Source organism: Triticum aestivum, chromosome 6B (assembly GCF_018294505.1).
Source record: "Triticum aestivum cultivar Chinese Spring chromosome 6B, IWGSC CS RefSeq v2.1, whole genome shotgun sequence".
NCBI lineage: Eukaryota > Viridiplantae > Streptophyta > Magnoliopsida > Poales > Poaceae > Triticum > Triticum aestivum.
Genome location: NC_057810.1, coordinates 19,257,784 through 19,275,473, shown reverse-complemented (window position 1 = coordinate 19,275,473; position 17,690 = coordinate 19,257,784). Strand labels below are relative to the sequence as shown.

At 46.2% G+C, this 17,690-nt stretch overlaps 1 protein-coding gene and 2 pseudogenes across 1 annotated transcript; all 3 read right to left on the bottom strand.

Annotated features, from left to right (window-relative positions):
* Window positions 1-5,431: 5,431 nt before the first annotated feature.
* Window positions 5,432-6,997, bottom strand: LOC123138642 (7-deoxyloganetin glucosyltransferase-like; annotated as a pseudogene).
* A 4,112-nt stretch (window positions 6,998-11,109) lies between these two features.
* LOC123135437 (7-deoxyloganetin glucosyltransferase-like) lies at window positions 11,110-12,824 on the bottom strand (annotated as a pseudogene).
* Window positions 12,825-14,765: 1,941 nt separating this feature from the next.
* On the bottom strand, window positions 14,766-16,323 carry LOC123135436 (transcription termination factor MTERF8, chloroplastic-like). The gene has a single exon (XM_044554512.1). It carries the CDS (start codon window positions 16,168-16,170, stop codon window positions 15,019-15,021), a length of 1,152 nt encoding a protein of 383 aa, XP_044410447.1. The 5' UTR covers window positions 16,171-16,323; the 3' UTR covers window positions 14,766-15,018.
* Window positions 16,324-17,690: the final 1,367 nt, after the last annotated feature.

Here is a 17,690-nt window from a genome sequence, read left to right as displayed (position 1 = left end):
ATCAAGTCTCCGCGGATGTCGGCAGTGTAGTTGAGGTTTCCAAACCTGACCTGATGGCCAGGGGCGTAGCTATCGATCTGCTCCAGATGGCCAAGCGAGTTAGCCCGCAGTGTGAAGCCGCCGAACACGAAGATCTGTCCGGGGAGAAAAGTCTCACCTAGGACGGTGTTGTTGAAGGTTGGAGAAGCCATCAAGCCTTATCGCGACGACACAGAGGAACTCTCAGTGAAAGCACCAATGTTGGTGTCAAAACCGGCGGATCTCGGGTAGGGGGTCCCGAACTGTGCGTCTAAGGCTAATGGTAACAGGAGGCTGGGGACACGGTGTTTACCCAGGTTCGGGCCCTCTCGATGGAGGTAATACCCTACTTCCTGCTTGATTGATCTTGATGATATGAGTATTACAAGAGTTGATCTACCACGAGATCAGAGAGGCTAAACCCTAGAAGCTAGCCTATGGTATGATTGTTGTTGTCCTACGGACTAAACCCTCCGGTTTATATAGACACCGGAGGGGGGCTAGGGTTACACAGGGTCGGTTTACAGAGGAGGAGATCTACATCCGAATCGCCAAACTTGCCTTCCACGCCAAGGAGTGTCCCATCCGGACACGGGACGAAGTCTTCAATCTTGTATCTTCATAGTCCAACAGTCCGGCTGTCCGGAGACCCTTTATCCAGGACTCCCTCACCACCCACGGAGACAGCGGAAGTGCGGCAACGGAGGCGACGGCGACGACGAGGGAATGGGAAAGCATCGGTTTGGTCTCTGATCTGGTTTGACTTTTTTTTAGGGTTGATCTGGTGCGACTTCGACCCAACCCAGGTGAGCTCCTTTCCCTAAAAAAACAGGTGGGCTCCCACAGTCCCACCTGTCAGTCTCATGCCACGTCATGTTTTTTGCTTCTTTCTTTTTACCGCTTTGAGGACGAGGAAGAATAAGTTGGAGAACGTAACAACATGATAATATGAGAATGAGATTATCGAGTTCAAAATACTCCAACATCCAAGTTCATAATCAAAACAGAAACAACCGTCAAATGAATCAAATTACAAATATTGACACATTCACCTTAAAAAGACAATGTGGATAATACAGATGAAGCACTCGATGACTGATAAATTAATTCTAGCAACAGTGACAAACATGATGGTAGGAGGACCGGGCCATACTAAGTAAAAATAGTTGGGATCAAGGGGTGAGGGCCGGTGACATGGGGAGAAGCCAACAGACCAGCCGATGGGATCAAGGGATGGGGTGGCCAGTGACATGGGGAGAAGCCAGCGCAGCTGCCAACATGGTGTTTATGTTGGACAATTGATAAGGAGCAAAGCCAGTCATGTGACACAATAAGGAGTAGGAGGATGGTGGGGTGCTAGGTGCGATTGAGAATCAGGGTGGAACGGCAGGCGTGAGGGAAGAGGAGCCACGGTAGTTGCTAAAACAGGGAGGCTAGTGCAGCCCAAGTTTCATGATCGTATCTTAGATGTAACAAAAAAAAATTGCGCAACTTGACTGAAACCACAATCATTTAAAAAAAAGGAGTTGGAAAAATCTACCTCTTTGGAGAATTATTTTTTACCGTTCTAAGACCGAAGTTTACTTTTTTTTCATTGAGTTGGCATCTATGTATTATCTATATATTCACAGTGGTTGTTTCCTAATTTTCCTAGCAGTTTCAAGGAATAGTTGTTGTACTTACAACACAAGGATTCAGCACATATGTGGATGCTCAAAATCACTTGGCAACAGGATATGCAGAAACTGTTGAGTTGTATTATTGTTGTACACATCATATAGTTTGTTGCAAAAATGCCTTGATGTGCTTGCATCAACTTGCCGTTGCAACTGCCAATGCTAAAAGTTCCCGTTGTAAGAACCCTGCAACTGGAAGGAGATAAAATAATAACGCAAGTAATGGTCACCGTAGAAATAGTAGGATGGATGTTCTTGTCATCTATGCTTTTAAAATGTGAAAGTACGTTCCAATTTTTATGAGGTATTGTCATAATCAACAAGTCAACGGGTTTAGCAATGCTGAAAGAACATGCCTATTCTACAGGGTAGCTAGTTGATTGGCTCCAAAAAGTAAGCATTAGATTTGCCTACAGAAGTTAAAACCCATGTTGTATTAGCTTTTGCCACCAATTCATTCATTCACTCAACGGGAAAAAACCACTAGAAACATCACGTTCTTGCCCTAGTTAATTTGTGTGTTAAATTTCAGCTCTGGTTCAAGTTGAAAATTAAAACAAAGTCTACTAATTAAGTCTGGAAGATATATGCTTTGAGCTCTAACTTAGGGTTGAGAGCAGAAAACTATGAGAGAAGTACATATTACACCCCCAACTGTGGCTCTAGTCTAATATACTCCCGCCAACTTTAATATAGTTTAATCTACAACCCCCACTCTCAAAATCGGCCAGAATTCAACCCTTCCCTCCCTGTTGACCGGTTTTGACCCGATGACTGGGTGAATAGTAAATTAAAAAAAATCAAAAATATAGTTCTTATTTTTCACTGGGTGAACAGTAAGTTTAAAAAAAGATGTGAATTTTTTTTCACTAGGTGAACAGTAAATTAAAAAAAAATACTAAAAATTTGGGTTGTTTCATGAATGGTGTTTAAATGCGTCATGTTCGTGCCAAATTTGAGGTTGTTTGGACATCTGAGTAGCTCTCGGTAAAAAAACAAATGTGGAGTCTTTGTAATAGTTTACTGTTTGGGCCGATTTTTTTTGCTGAGAGCTACTCAAATGTATGTATGAACGCGATTAAAATTAGCACGGACCTGACACATTGAGACATCTTCCATGCAAAAGAATCGGATTTTTTTTATTTTTAAGTATTCTTTTATTTTTATAATTTTTTATTTACTGTTCACCCAGTGCAGATGAGGGGGCAAATTTTTTTTATTTTTTCGAAAAAAATCATTTTTTCACCAGGTGAAACATAAATTAAAAATATTAAATAAAATTTCCAAGTTTTATAATGCACTGTTCACCCAACCAGCGGGTCAAAATCGGTTAACCAAAGGGGAGGATTGAATTCTAGTCAATTTTGAGAGTTCATGGTTTGTAGATTAGACGGTATTAGAATTGGGGAGGGGGTGTATATTAAACTAGGGCTAGAGTTGGGGGTGTAAAGCACTTCTCTCGAAAACTATAGCACACCAATTGACTAGTTGACTATATATAGTCATCACACGTGACTAGTTGACTTCTTTTTTTCGGTGAAAAAGGGTGTTTTATATTACTCAGAAACAGGTGTACAATATACCGCTAACAACTCGGCACAAAGTTAGGATTTAGTTAATTTGGTTACAAAACTACGAGCAATCTATTCCTCCCCCTCACGCGGTGGCGGATAGGGCGAAGGCTCGTTCCCTCCGATGAGCTCGTGGATTCTCCTCGCATGTGTCCGCCGCTCTGCAACCAACGACGGGGAGGGGAGTCCTGATACCTCGGTCTAGTAGTTTAGGTTTGGGCTTTTTAGTCCTCGTACGGGCGATGCTGTGGCAGATGGTGACACTTCATCTTTGAGTTGGTCTACCAGGATGGATTTGGTGGAGCTCTGACATATTTTTGTTGTCTGCTTAGGGCGGCGAGGTTAAATTTCACGCCGTGAGTGCAAGATGGGGATTTTTGGTGTCAGATACTTTGGATCCATAAAAGAGTTCAATAGTGATGACTACAACTCTGGAGTGACAGCCCTTAGGGGCACATGCACGAAGTCTTTTTGGCTATCATCGACAAGGTCAGACCAGCTTCGATAAGGGATTGGCGATAGTGGTGCGTCGGTGGCTCGTCCTAGCAGCGTAGTGGTTGTTCGGTGGATTTGCTCGGATCTCGTCGTTGTCCGTCTACGTTCGTGTGTCTTCGGTTTGGATCCTTCGATCTACGTTATTTTTCATCAAGGCGGTTGCTGTTCTGGGGTGCTGCTCCAATGGGGCCTTAGCACGACGACTTCCCGACTGTCTACTACAACAAGTTGTGCCCGAGTCCGCCGACGGAGGGGCGATGACGGCGGCGTGCCTTCGGCTCGCTTCAGTGCTTATAGTCGTCGCTAGGTGGTCTACGGATCTGGATGCATTTTTTTATTTCAAGTGTTCGTTGTATTGCCATGATTCTAGATGAATAGGTTGGAAGTTTTCTCGCAAAAAAACATGGCCACAAACTCAAATTACATGTATCAACGTAAAATTTAATGACTGCTTTACAAGACTACTTTCTCTTCGTTAGACTGATCGTAATGGGAGTATTATAAGTGGTATCATGCATGCCAACTAGACTTTTTGGATGATGTGGCACACAATTAAATGAGGAAAGAAAGGATGTAGTATCATATCATGGTACCGTATTATATTAAATGTTGGACTGCTTTGTGTCATGCATGGCAATTAATAAGGCAACCTAACATACTAATTTATAATACTATGCATTACGGAAGTAGTATCATACACTAGTATCATATGCGCGATACTAGTATATGATACTCCTCATTACGACCAGCCTAACTGGGATCATTAATACGCCTGCATGCATGCAAAGAAGGAATGAGAAGAAAGTAGCACAGTGTCATTATGACTACATGAATGCAAGGATTAAACAAGTTGCCAGTACAAGAAGACATCATTAATTTTTTCCTCGATTACTGTTAGTGACCTTGTATAGATGTAAAATGTATTTTTCATAGTGACCTTGTATAAGGGAATGGAGAGAGTACCACTTGTCCTGTCCAACAGGGACCCCCCTCTTGCATAAACCTTTCAAACGGAAATCAGATGTTGAGCAAGTCCTATACACGTTCCAAACACAGGCCAAACGCATCTCATTACAAAAGGTCATGATATCCAATCCGATTAGTGAGGTTGGGGGGGGGGGGGGGGGTATCATCGTCTCCATGAACACAACACTATTTGATGCGGCATATGCACACGCCCCAACAAGATGGGATTGCTAAGCGAAAACATTGACACCTCGTTGAAACCGGGATAATTAATCCCACTCACACATCTCTCCCTGATGTAGCTAAAAACACGATGGTGTGTCCTCCTTATAAGTTATCTCATGGAGCATGTCCAGTTTTTTTTACCGGTCGGTATTTACGAAAACTGTCTGGTTTCCCGCTTTTGCATTCCCTTTTGAGAATTACTGTTACCGTCCAACAAATTTCAACCAAATTTTGATTTGAGCTCTGAATAGGTTTAAATAAGGTGTGTGTATGCAATCGTTGCTACTTCACAGGCCTTGGCGCGGTGGTAGTGGCCATTTTCGTCCATACACCCGGTACCGGGTTAGAATCAACTTGTGGGAAGTAACAAAGTGGGCGGGTCACCAGGACAAGAACTACTAATTCCAAAACTATGGGCCAATTACATTTATTTTTGGCACCAAGGTTTTTGAATTCAAAATTTATTCCATTTTATTGGGCGGTAATTACTAAGATTACCGAGATATTCTTAAAACCGCTTCTTCCTGCCTCCTCCAAAAGAAGGGATTTTCCGGCCTCCTCTGAAAACCGGGATTGAGAAAAGAACACATTGGAGCAGGTACACCATTATTCCTTTACGCAGAGTGGCAAGGAGTAGGAGCTAGCACCTCATGGATCAACTCTTCGAAGTTGCGGTGAGACGAGCCGCCGGGCTTGGTCGCCTTGACCGCTTTCTCCCTCCACTCCCGCGCCTTCTTCTTCATCACCTTGCCATTCTGCCCCTCCATGACCTCCGTGATAAGTCCTGCGACGGCGTCACGCCGAACATTGTTGTCGATCTCCATGCCAATGCCCCATTCAGTGCATTGGTACCGGCAGATGGTCTGGTGGTCCGCGAAGAATGGCCAGCTGATGACGGGCACGCCGCCGCACATGCTATCCAGTGTTGAGTTCCAGCCGCAATGTGTCAGGAACACGCCCACTGCCGGGTGATTTAACACCTGCTGTTGTGGGCACCATGGGGCAATGAGACCACACTCGGCGGTTTCGACCAAGAACTCCGGGGGGAGCACCGCGCTGTCGCCCCTGATGAGGTCAGGACGGATGATCCAGAGGAAATGCTTGCCACTCAAGGCTAGGCCCCAGGCGAACTCTACCAGCTGCTCATTGGTCATTATGGTGGTGGTGCCAAAGTTCACGTACACAACGGAGCCAGGCTCCTTGTCGTCGAGCCACGGCAGGCACTCCTCCTCCTGCTTCCACAAGCTCATGCTGATGTTTGAGCTCGGCGCCAGCAGCGGGAGCGGGCCAATGGTGTAGACCTTGGGCAGGCCGAGCGCCTCCATGGCCGCCACCGCCTCTCCCTCGAGGATCATCGAAGGTGTTGATGATCAGTGCCGATGCGCCGACCGCGTGCTCTATGATCCCGAGCGTGAAATGCAACATGTAGTCGTCCGGGGTCGAACTGCGTATGAAGGTCGGGAAGTCCCTGAACCTCATGTTACGCAGGCCCGGCAAGTCTTCCACTGGCGTGTCAAGGTACTCGTTCGTCAGCTGCTTGAAGTCCTTGATTGGTGCGAGGCCACGGTCGAAGAGGAGGCGGCAGTGCCGGAGAGCGACAAAGCTGGCGGCGCTGGTTGCCCACAGCTGGACACAGGCCCGGCCCTGAAGGGGGGCAGGGGGGGCGGCCACCCCGGGCCCCCATAATCGAGGGGCCCCTCTCCAGTACAAGGCCTCTGGGCTAGTGCGAAAAAAATCTATGGGTCGTGGGCCGTGGCTAGAAAGGCAACCAGGCGTGGACGCCGGCAGACTCTATTCCTTTTGTTTCGGTGAAATCGATTCCTTCCTATTCCATCACGTACCAGTCCTCTAATTCTGCGCCGTTCGTTTTCTTTAGCTCGTTTTCTCCTAATTCCGATCGCCAGTTCGTCCTCTCGTGAATTTCTATTCCTGGATCGCGAGACTCTAGCCGGTACCTAGTACACAACAGCGCTCTGCTCTCCTGCCTTCAGACGCTGGACAAGCTGCTTCGTCGAACTCTAGATCTAGACGCGAACCAGTACACATCGCGCAATCCCAGGTATGTTGCCGTTCCCTAATGCCTACTCTCTGTACGTATATTACTGATTATAAGTAATTTATCCCCTCGCATATATTTTCACTATGGTGAAAAGTGAATACAATGTGTGGATTAACCGATACAATCACAAAGAGAAGCTATTAATAATTTTTCAAGAGCAGTACTAGTGCTTCGACGTACCCAAATAATAAGTTGGTGATAGTTGTTGTGGAGGAAGAGAAGCATATTAAAGGAAATTCTTAATCTGAGGAAGAGATAACTGTTGGCATCAATACAAGTGAAAATAATGTAAGTGGTCCTAAGAGTACAGTTTTTTCATTAGGGGCACACGCACAATCTGCTAGTTTTGATGAACATTCAGTCTTACCCTTTTGTGAGTTAAAATTGTGAAATTCACTTTGCTGGACGGTGTAATTCTATGAATATTTTTTACCATGTCACAGAATTTGATTGTTATCCTAATGTCTCTGTTGTATATAACATCTTATTTACAGTGCTTGTGACTGTCACATCGGCTGACACTAGATTTTCAGATTTAAAATTGTTGAGAGGTCAATAATGAATCATAAATTCAAATGGTTTGGCAACAATATGTGTCGAGAAGAAATTATTGGAAGAGATTGAATTCAACCTCGTCATAAGTGAATTTGCATCGGGCAATGATTACTTTTGAAAGGTAATATGTATAATTACTTGACAAGTATATATGTATAAATTCATTACTATTATTTATTGTTTCTACTAAGGGCCCCTAGTTTTAGTTTCGCCCCGGGCCCCCAAAATCTCAGGACCGGCCCTGGCGGTGAATATCCTCCAGGCCAGCCCAGATCAGATGGCACGTGAGAGACACAGGAAGCATGAGTCCGGAAATAATATTTGATGCTCTCTGCATCGAGGAAAACCCTATTCATCCATGGTCGACGAAACGCACAGGTGCGCGATCAATTGGGCCGGCCATCTCCTGTAGTACGCGAACTGGGCAATTACGGTTTTGGGAACCTTCTCGAGCTTCCTAGCTTGATTATACTGGTTTAGGGACCATTCTAGAAGATTCCCAAACATTTTTTCCTTTTCAGTTTGTATTTTTTTCTGCTTTTTTTCGTTTTCTTCTTTTTTGTTTCTTTTAATTGTAAAATTTAGAAAATTGTTGAAATGTTCAAATTTTGTTTGCATTTATTTTAATTTTCTTTTTTGCATTTTTCAAAAATTGTACGACGTTTCATAAATTGTTCACATTTTACAAAAAAATGTTCATGCTTCACAAAAATGTTTGAAGCTTTGGAAAGATTTCTTCATTTTCAATATTCTGTTCATATATACTGGACCATCTCTTTTCTTCTTAATGCAACGCAAGAACCCTTGCCCTCACGATGAGGTTTTTCATAAAACAAATCGAGTTATTCTAGATACGCACTTTGTTTGGGACGATGCAATTCGGTGCCCAAGCTCAGCTACACCCAGGATGAACAGAAAATAGAAAAAAACAATAAAAATCAAAAAAACAATCGTGTTTTGGTGTGTGAGATGCGCTCCAAATTTTAGTTCATTTGGACAATTGAGTAGCTCCCGGCAAAAAAGACAAAATTGAGATCTGTGAAAGGTTTTATGTTCATGTATTGTTCTGACCCAATTTGTCTTTTTTGCTGAGAGTTACTCATATATCCAAATGATCTGAAATTTAGAGCGCACCGAATTATCTTCCATGCCAGAAAAATGGAATTTTCATTTTGTTTTGTATTTTTTGTGAATTTTCTCTTCACCGGGTGCAGATGAGACTGGGCTCAGGAATGGATATTCGCTTTGTTCGCAACTTTTGATCATTGTACATAGCCACCATTCATGTTGAACTTGGTTGTTGCTAAAAATGTACAAATAATTCTATTTAGCATATATGTGATTCCTAGGCATTTTCGTTTTAGACGCCTCTTGCAGCTATATTCCATCATTGCTTGAACTTCATCTGAACAACTACTTAACCTTAAATTGATGCCCCCGCAAAAAGAACTTAATATTGATGAAGACCCCAAACCAGACAGGCTGACCTATGGGCATCATCAAGATTGAGGTCGCCATTTGCCGATACAGAACCGTGTGCGCTGTTTGCCGATACATGCTCTGATTTTTTTCAACATCTTCACTGCCTTTCAGCGCATAGCCGGCCTGTCCTCAGCTCCTGGCCGACCTCTTTTAAAGGGTCAACTACCTTTTGGAGTAACTAGATGACACCCCGCGTGTTGCTGCAAAAATTGATTGGAATATTTTTAATTAGAGTTGATTGTATGAAACATAAATACTTGAATTCATAATATAATCCTTCCATTCCATAATAAGACGTTATTGCATCTGATTTACTCACGTATTGGATGCAATAACATCTTATATTATGGGATGGAGGGGGTATGAACTAAAATTGAAAATGCATATCATATATTGTATTTGATTATTTTATAGTTAATTTTTAAATTAAATATAAGTATATAATATAATATAAAAATTCCATGCACATTGTTGTGGGGCTATGATGAGGTGTCATGCATTTGGCATATGTACATCTTGAGATAATCAAAATTTGTGGGGATCAACTAATAATGTTTTTTCCCATCTAAAAAAATGTTTCTCCCTCATGCATGTTGAGAATTGAGATGGTCCCTTTTTGTTTTTTAATGGAACACAATGATTCCATACATCACACTCGCTCAGCGCTCCGGCTGGCCCTCAAGGATGTTTACATTGTCAGGTAAGTCCTCAGCCCATCGCTATCCAGCAGCAGGCAATCTAGACCCGAATGCAGCTAATGCATGGGGTAATTTATTACATTCACGAGGTGCAAAGGAAAAGCAACTAGATTTCTCTAAACAGGATTCCTTCCGGTGTGAGATCATACTCAGTGGATTTCAGGCTCTGACTAAACTCTGCCCATCGGACTCCACTTGGATAATATTTACAATTCCTTTGTTTTTCCTATGGCATCAAACACTCATTGCTAATCGTATAGGATTCAAGTGAGCATTGCCACTTCAACCCTATACTTCTCATATTCCTACGTTTTGAAAATCCTACGAATCAAAGAGGCCTTTAACTTTTAGTATCTCACCCTTTGGCCTGCTACCAAACCGTCTGACTAAGACAAAATTGCAGCGACTCTGAGGCCCGGTGACTAATCTTTGATACTAGCTCCTCCAGTGGCCTTGTTTTCTCCTTGTTATTTTATTCCCATGCTCCTTGATGAGATAGCACGTGTACATGTAAAAGATAAATGGAAGTAGTAGGGATCAACTATACAGACTGCCTCTGTTTCAAAATAGATGAACCAACTTTGCACTAACTTTGTATTAAAATTAAAGTTAGTACAAAATTAGGTTATCTATTTTGGAACGAAGGGAGTAAGATACAGGATCTTTGCCGCAAGAGAGAGAGAGAGAGAGAGAGAGAGAGAGAGAGAGTCTTGGGCCTCTTTGGATTCCAGGTTCACTGTTGCATTAGCGCAGGCGCGACTTCATCGCTGCATTGCCTCTCCGACATCAACCTCAGGGAAAGTAAGCTGGCGATGGTTGGGCGACATGGGTCTTATGACAGCATGCTTACCATGCCTTTGCATCATGTGCATGCCCACAAGTTTGGGTCAATCCATAGGTCCTCTTCTTGCATCCTCCACTGGCTACAAGTATTATGGTGGCAATGCGGATGATACTAACTGATTTTCATGAATTCATCTTCTTAAACACAAATCAGATGTTGAGCAAGACTTCTACACCTTTCAAACACAGGTCAAATGTGAGCATGTCAAGTTATTTTTACCGTTACCCGCAAAAAAATATTTTTACCGTTTAGTATTTATGAAAACCGACTGGTTTCTAGCTTTTGAATATGTTCAAATAAGGTGTATATGCTATCATTACTACTCCCTCTATCCCCAAAAAAGTGTAGCTTTTCCGCAACAAAAAAAGTGTCGCTGACTTAGTACAATTATTTGCTAAAATTGTACTAAATTTGTGACACTTATTTTAAAATGAAAGAGACTTATTTTAAAAAGGAGAGAGTACTTCACATGCCTTGGCGCGGTGGTAAGTGGTCGTTTCGTCCATGTGCGAGGTACCGGTTTAGAATCAGCGCACTATTATTTCTTTAATAACTTATTAAAATAAATACGCATCAAAGTTATGCCCATGGCGGCTAGGAGCTAGCACATCACGAATCAGCGCATCAAAGTTGTCGTGAGACGAGCCGCCGGGCTTGGTCGCCTTGACCGCTTTCTCCCTCCACTCCTGTGCCTTCTTCTTCATCACCTTTTCATTCTCCCCCTCCATGAGCTCCATGATAAGGTTTGCAACGGCGTCGCACCGGACGTCGGTGTCGATCTCCATGCCGACTCCCCATTCGTTGCACTGGTACCGGCAGTTGGTCTGCTGGTTCGCGAAGAATGGCCAGCTGATGATAGGAACGCCACCGCACATGCTCTCCATCGTCGAGTCGACGGCCGGGTGGTTCAGCACCTGCTGCTGCAGGCACCAGGAGGCCACGAGCCCACGCTCCGCCGTCTCGACCGAGAATTCTGGGGGGGAGCACTGCAGTGTCGCCCTTGACGAGGTCGGGCCGGGTGATCCAAAGGAAATGTTTGCCGCTCTTGGCCAGCCCCCAGGCAAACTCTACCAGCTGCTCGTTGGTCATGACGGTGATGCTGCCAAAGTTGACGTACACGACCGAGTCGGGCTTCTTGTCGTCGAGCCACCGCAGGCACTCCTCCTCCTGCTTCCACAAGCTCATGCTGATGTCTAAGCTCGGCACGAGTAGCGGGAGCGGGCCGATGGTGTAGACCTTGGGCAGGCCGAGCGCCTCCATGGCCGCCACCGCCTCTCCCTCAAGGTCGTCGAAGGTATTGACGATCATCGCCGACGCGCCGACCGCGCGCTCTGCAATGCCGAGCGCGAAATGCAGCATGTAGTCATCCGAGATCGGGCTGCGTATGAAGGTCGGGAAGTCCCTGAACCTCATGTTCCGCAGGCCCGGCACGTCTTCCACGGGCGTGTCAAGATACTCGTTTGTCAGCTGCTTGACATCTTTGATCGGTGCGAGGCCACGTTTCGAAGAGGAGACGGTACTGGCGGACACCGACGTAGCTGACGGCACTGGACGTCCAGAACTGGACATAGGGGACGCCGAGCTCCCCGGCCGCTTCCATGGAGAAGTCCATAATGATGTCGGCGACGACGCAGGCCACGCCCGTGGCGGGGTCATTGAGCTCCGCGAGGAGGCGGCGGAAGGGCCCGAGGCAAGTCTCCGTGAGGGACTTACACAGCGACGTGACGTCCTACGTGACGTCGCCGTCCGACGGCGGCAAGCCGTCAGGGATGGTGGCGAAGCGGAACCCCGGGACGCCGACCACCGCTGCCGCACCCCGCGCGCGGACGAGCCGTGCATGGTTGTACTCGGTGTTGACGAAGGTGACGTGAAAGCCGCGGGCGTGGAGCATCTTGGCCACGTCGAGCATGGGGATGATGTGCCCCTGCGCGGCCGCCGGCAGGCACACGGCGTGTGCTCTCTCGCCCGCCGGTGCTGGAGAAGAACCCATTTCCGGCGGAGACGACTATGGGCTATCGTGGACAGTAGCTAGTGTTCCTATTGCTGATGATGATGCTATGCGTTGGCTTGGCATGGCTCTGCCGATCTTTACCATACATTATTTATAGGGCAAACATACTGACCACGTCTTTGAATTGGTGTCGTGATATGAAGGACATACGCAAGTGATTACGTCGACCGATTGGCATGGATCTATTACTCGCACCAAATGCTAGGTACGTTAGTAAGTATATAACTGCTCTATATAATGATGTAAGACGTTTTTGACACTACTCTATCTCGGTTGAGGATATGGAGCGAGTGGAATTTTTCCTCAGTATGTCCATTACCGATCGACGTGTGAACCTCACCTGGGAGGTAATCATTGTCTATGGCCCGGCTGATCATGGGCGGTCGGTGACTTCTTGGACAGCTGAAAGATAAGGTAGAACGCTGCACTACGTCGATCGTAGTCGCTGGGGATTTCAACCTTATCCGCAGGAGGCTGAGAAGAGCTCTACTAATATCGACCAGCTCCGGATGCGCATGTTCAATGATTGCATAGCGGATATGGCCCTACGTGAGATAGCCCTGTAGGGGCTAGATTCACATGGACCAACAAACAGGTGGACCCTATCCGGAGTGTGCTGGATCGGATCCTGGTATCTATCCAGTGGGAGATTATGTTCCCACTGTGCTCTCTGAGGCTGGTCACTACGATTGGTTCTGATCATGTTCCCATGTTTTTCTCGTCAGGGGAAGGGCCCCCTCCGCGGTCCAGGCGGTTCCATTTCGAACCGTCATGGCTGCTACAGCCGGGGTTCTTTGAAATGGTAAGGTATTGTTGGGTTCAAGTGGCAGCCAACCCGCCGCGGGTATTCTGTGCTCCAGATATCTGACATCATTGCTCTAAGATCTCTCGCCAGTTTATGCGGGGTTGGCGTGCCAATCTGGGTGTTGATCTGAGGGCTTACACATTTACTGCATGGAGCACCACAAAATATCCATTTATCATTCCCAACAAGGCAACGAAATCTTGATGAAACCTAAGAAGAAAAATCACTGTAAAAACCTCAACAGGTTTGTGTCTTGCTGAAAATAAAAAATAGTTCAACAGTTGAATAATAATATACCTTTAACGTCCATCTCCAACAAAAGTAATTCTTACACCCAGGAGCCTTTCCATAACCCTGCATCGACAAGTAAAATAAGCAGAGCATTAACAGGGCAAAATGACATGTACCAAACACCTAATCTTGAGATAAGTGGACATATGAAAGGTTTAAGTACAGACAGCATGCAATGCTTTCTTTGTTACAAAGAAAATACCAGATCATGATAACTACAACTTATCTACTTGACAACTAGAAGTTAAAATAATTCTAGCATGCTTTGGCAGTTACTTTGGAAGTTAAATAAAGTACTGAAATTCTTTGTCTTTTCAGATCAAACATAGTTCAAAACCTTAATTTTCCCTTGCGAAAATCATACAGACACAAGTATCAAATTTTACTATCCGTCACTGAACTTCAATGATATCTTTATCCAGATGAACACCCAAGATGGCAGAAACTAATTCAGGTACAGATTATGTTGCCAGTTGGAAGTAGTGTGCCCCCAAAAGCTAGCATATTATGTGAAGCTTTTCGTACAAACAAGAATACCAACTGTTTGGTGCAGATGCATGAACACACAGGCAAGTAATTCAGAACCTGCAGTCTCTGCAGAAATTCAGACCATGTATTCAGAGTATGGATGTACATGATACCAACTGTTTGGGGACTATATTCACGATCACACCAACCAAAGCAATAAATTAATCATTCAGTTTTAGCCAAACTAAAGAAGAGCTAGCTCAGACATAGAAGTAAGAAACACTCCCTAGCTGCTAGTGAACCTTCTGGTGGTGCTTGGCACAAAGAATTACCCACAGGACCAAAACACAATAATGAACCAAAAATCTTAAGCTGCCATCCACAATAAACACATAATTTATGGCCATTTCAAAAAAAAAAAAATGGCAATCGTGCAGAGCAGGATAATACACCTAAGTTTACTAGCGGCAAGTGCTTCTCCATTGTCTTGGTAACATTACTGGCATATAAAAAGGAACAGGGTCATGTAGGTTTACTTACTTAAACTTAAATGATGCCAACCCTCCTCGATGTGAGAGTTCGATGTTTAGCAGATAACCTGTACAAGTGAGCCCTCCTCCATGGCCTGATCTCACACTTACTTAGTTCCATTACATGTGTTTAAAACATGAATGAGGACGAAAAAGTTCATAACCAATCCATGGTTTCTTCTCGGCTGAGTGGTGACATTACATATCAGTATTCAGGGATCAAATTATCAGCTTCATCACTCGTTAACAACCACCAACCCAGCATCTAACAGACATACAGCAGCGGACAACCAGCACACAGTTACATCAGAGCACGTCCTTGGCTTATGTGAATCTGAAATTAGTGGGCACCTCCCCTTTGCAAGCAGCATCGTAGTCTTTTTCAAGGTGTGGTGCAGCTTCCTTATGAGGGTGTATGAACATCTTCTTGAATGCCTTCTCGGACTCCTTGAAAACGGTAAAGTAGCTAGGGTCACGCTTGAGCAATCCATTTTCCTTGAGAAACTTTACGACATAGTACCGGGGTCTGATCCGGCCCTCCAAGCTGTAAGTGAGCATTGCCGGACGATAAGCAACGTATGCCGGTTCCAACCCCAGCTCAGAGATGAGGAACTCGGACCTGCGCTGCAGCGATTCCTTATTCTTCGTCAGCAGCGATGGAGCCTTAGAAACAGCAATGCCCACCTCGGCATCCGACCACCTGAATGTTTCCTTCAAGTGCTCTACCTTGGTGGTGATTTTCTCCTCGTTGAGGAATGCAACAGCTTGTAGTGCATGTCTGAACATCGGAGATCCACGGGATACACCAAGACCTTCAACACATGCCACTGCTGTCCGGAGGCGTTCCGTGCTGATGTTGAGCGGCGATGGTGTAAGTACGTAGAGCTTGACAATATCACAAGCACCTAGCCCGCACTCCCGCAGGAAGGCGACATTGGGCTTGACCACCCGCTCGTGGTCGGAGGAGAGAACGGAGCCACTCTTGAGGGCTCGAAAGAGGTTCTCGGAGGAGCCGAAGAGGGGCAAGCAGTACTGCAGCTTGGAGACGATGGATCTACAACGGAATCTGTCGGGGCCAAGCGAGAGGAGGCGTGCGATCTCAGAAGGCGAGAGATCCAGGCCGGTGAGCTCCGCGACATTGGGGACCAGGGTTTCCTCCACTTTGGCGCAGAGGAGCTGCGGGTCCTTGGCAACCACGGCAGCGACATCGGCGGCGGAGAGGCCGAGGCCGGCGAGGAAGGCGAGGACGGCGTCGGGCTTGGAAGGGGACTTGAGGTGGGAGAGCTTGGCGGAGGCCTTGAGGGCCTGTGCTCGGGTGAGGCCGCAGGTACGGACGAGGTAGTCGTCGACGGCGAAGGCGGAGGCAGGGTTGGGGGAGACGGCCGCAGAGAGGAGGCGGTGGAGAGGGGATACGGGGGAGGTGGGTGGACGAGATGAGAGGAGGTGGGTGAGGATGGAGCACCGTAGGCGGAGCATGGCGCGGCGGCGGAGAGGCCAGCGAGATTTGGCAGCGGCGGCCGGCGAGGGATGAGGAAAGCCGGCCTGGTGCGAGTGCGAGAGGATTTGCGTGGTCTGCTCTGGTGTCTGGTCTCTTCTTTTCTTTTTTCTTTTTTTAGAGAGAGGGAGAGAATGCCCCTCTAAAACGTACTACTACTTAGAATGCATTGTGTAACATTTGTACTGCTTTGACATGATCTGTAATTTTAAACAACATCCAGATTTGCTGCATTATTATACTCCCCGACTTTGTACTAAATCAGCCACACTTATTTTAAAATGGAGGGACTATATATTTTTATACTACATAGCTAGCAAACGGGTTTAGCAATGCTGAAAGAACATACAGATGGAGAAGCACATGTGGTATAGATGGAGAAGCACCCTAAAAAACAATTGCATTGCGATGCTTCCAAATCTCCCACATGGCTAAGACACGAAAAGCATTGAGCACTCTCTTATGGGTCTCATTTGAGTTCTGTGCCGCGCACCAAGCAGCGAGTGTGTCGCTCATCGTGGGCATCCAGCCGGGTTTGTCCATGTCTTGGAAGATCGCAGCCCAAATCTGTCTGGCAAAAACGCACCGGATGAAAAGGTGATCGATGCTCTCCTCCTCCTAGTTGCACAGCGGGCAACTATCTTGGTGGTCAAGGTCTCTCCTCGCCAGACGATCAGAGGTCCAGCATCTATTCTGCGTAGCAAGCCACACAAAGAAACGGCAACGCAGCGGCGCCCTAGCTTTCCATGTAAATTTAGCTGTTTGATCCACCTCCCTTCCCCCAAAACTTTGCCGCGTAAGCTGATCGCGCTGAGTATATGTCGTTCGTCTCCCAGGACCAAACCATATCATCCTGCCTTGTCTGATCCAGTGCTATGCCGGCAACCCTCGTCCATAATGCGAGGTATTCATCCAATGCCGCAAGGCTTAGCTCCGGGTTCACGTCCCTCGCCCAGGCATTCTCATGAAGTGTTGTGGCAACCGAACAGGTTTTCCTCGTTCGGGGCCGCACGCGGGCATAGATGTTGGGGGCAATATCAGCGACACGGAACCCATCAAGCCATCGATCTTCCCAAAATCTTATGCTCTGGCCACTGCCCACAACTGGCCTCATCGCAGAGAGAGCTAACTGATGTGCAACATTCGGAACTTATATTTGGAATTCTGCCGAGGGCGTTCCTTGTCGAACTGCTGCAACCACGGCCAGCGTGCTTGCAGGGCAACATTCAGCCACTGCAGATTCGGGATGCCAAGTCCTCCCGCCCACTTTGGCGAGCAAACTCTTTCCCAAGCTACAACGCAACTTCCACCATGCGCAGATGCGCCCGCAGCCCACAGAAAACCACGGCAGATTTTGTTCAACGCAACGATTGTTTTCTTTGGCAGATCAAGAGCAAGCATCGTGCAGCGGCATTGCACATAGGACCAATTGAATCAGCAATAATCTTCCACTCTTGGGCACCTTAGATGCCTTCCACTTGGGCAGCGCATCCGCTAATTG

Coding starts and splice junctions, on each gene's coding strand:
- LOC123135436 (XM_044554512.1), bottom strand. CDS start 16,170: ATGCTCCGCCTACGGTGCTCCATCCTCACCCACCTCCTCTCATCTCGT.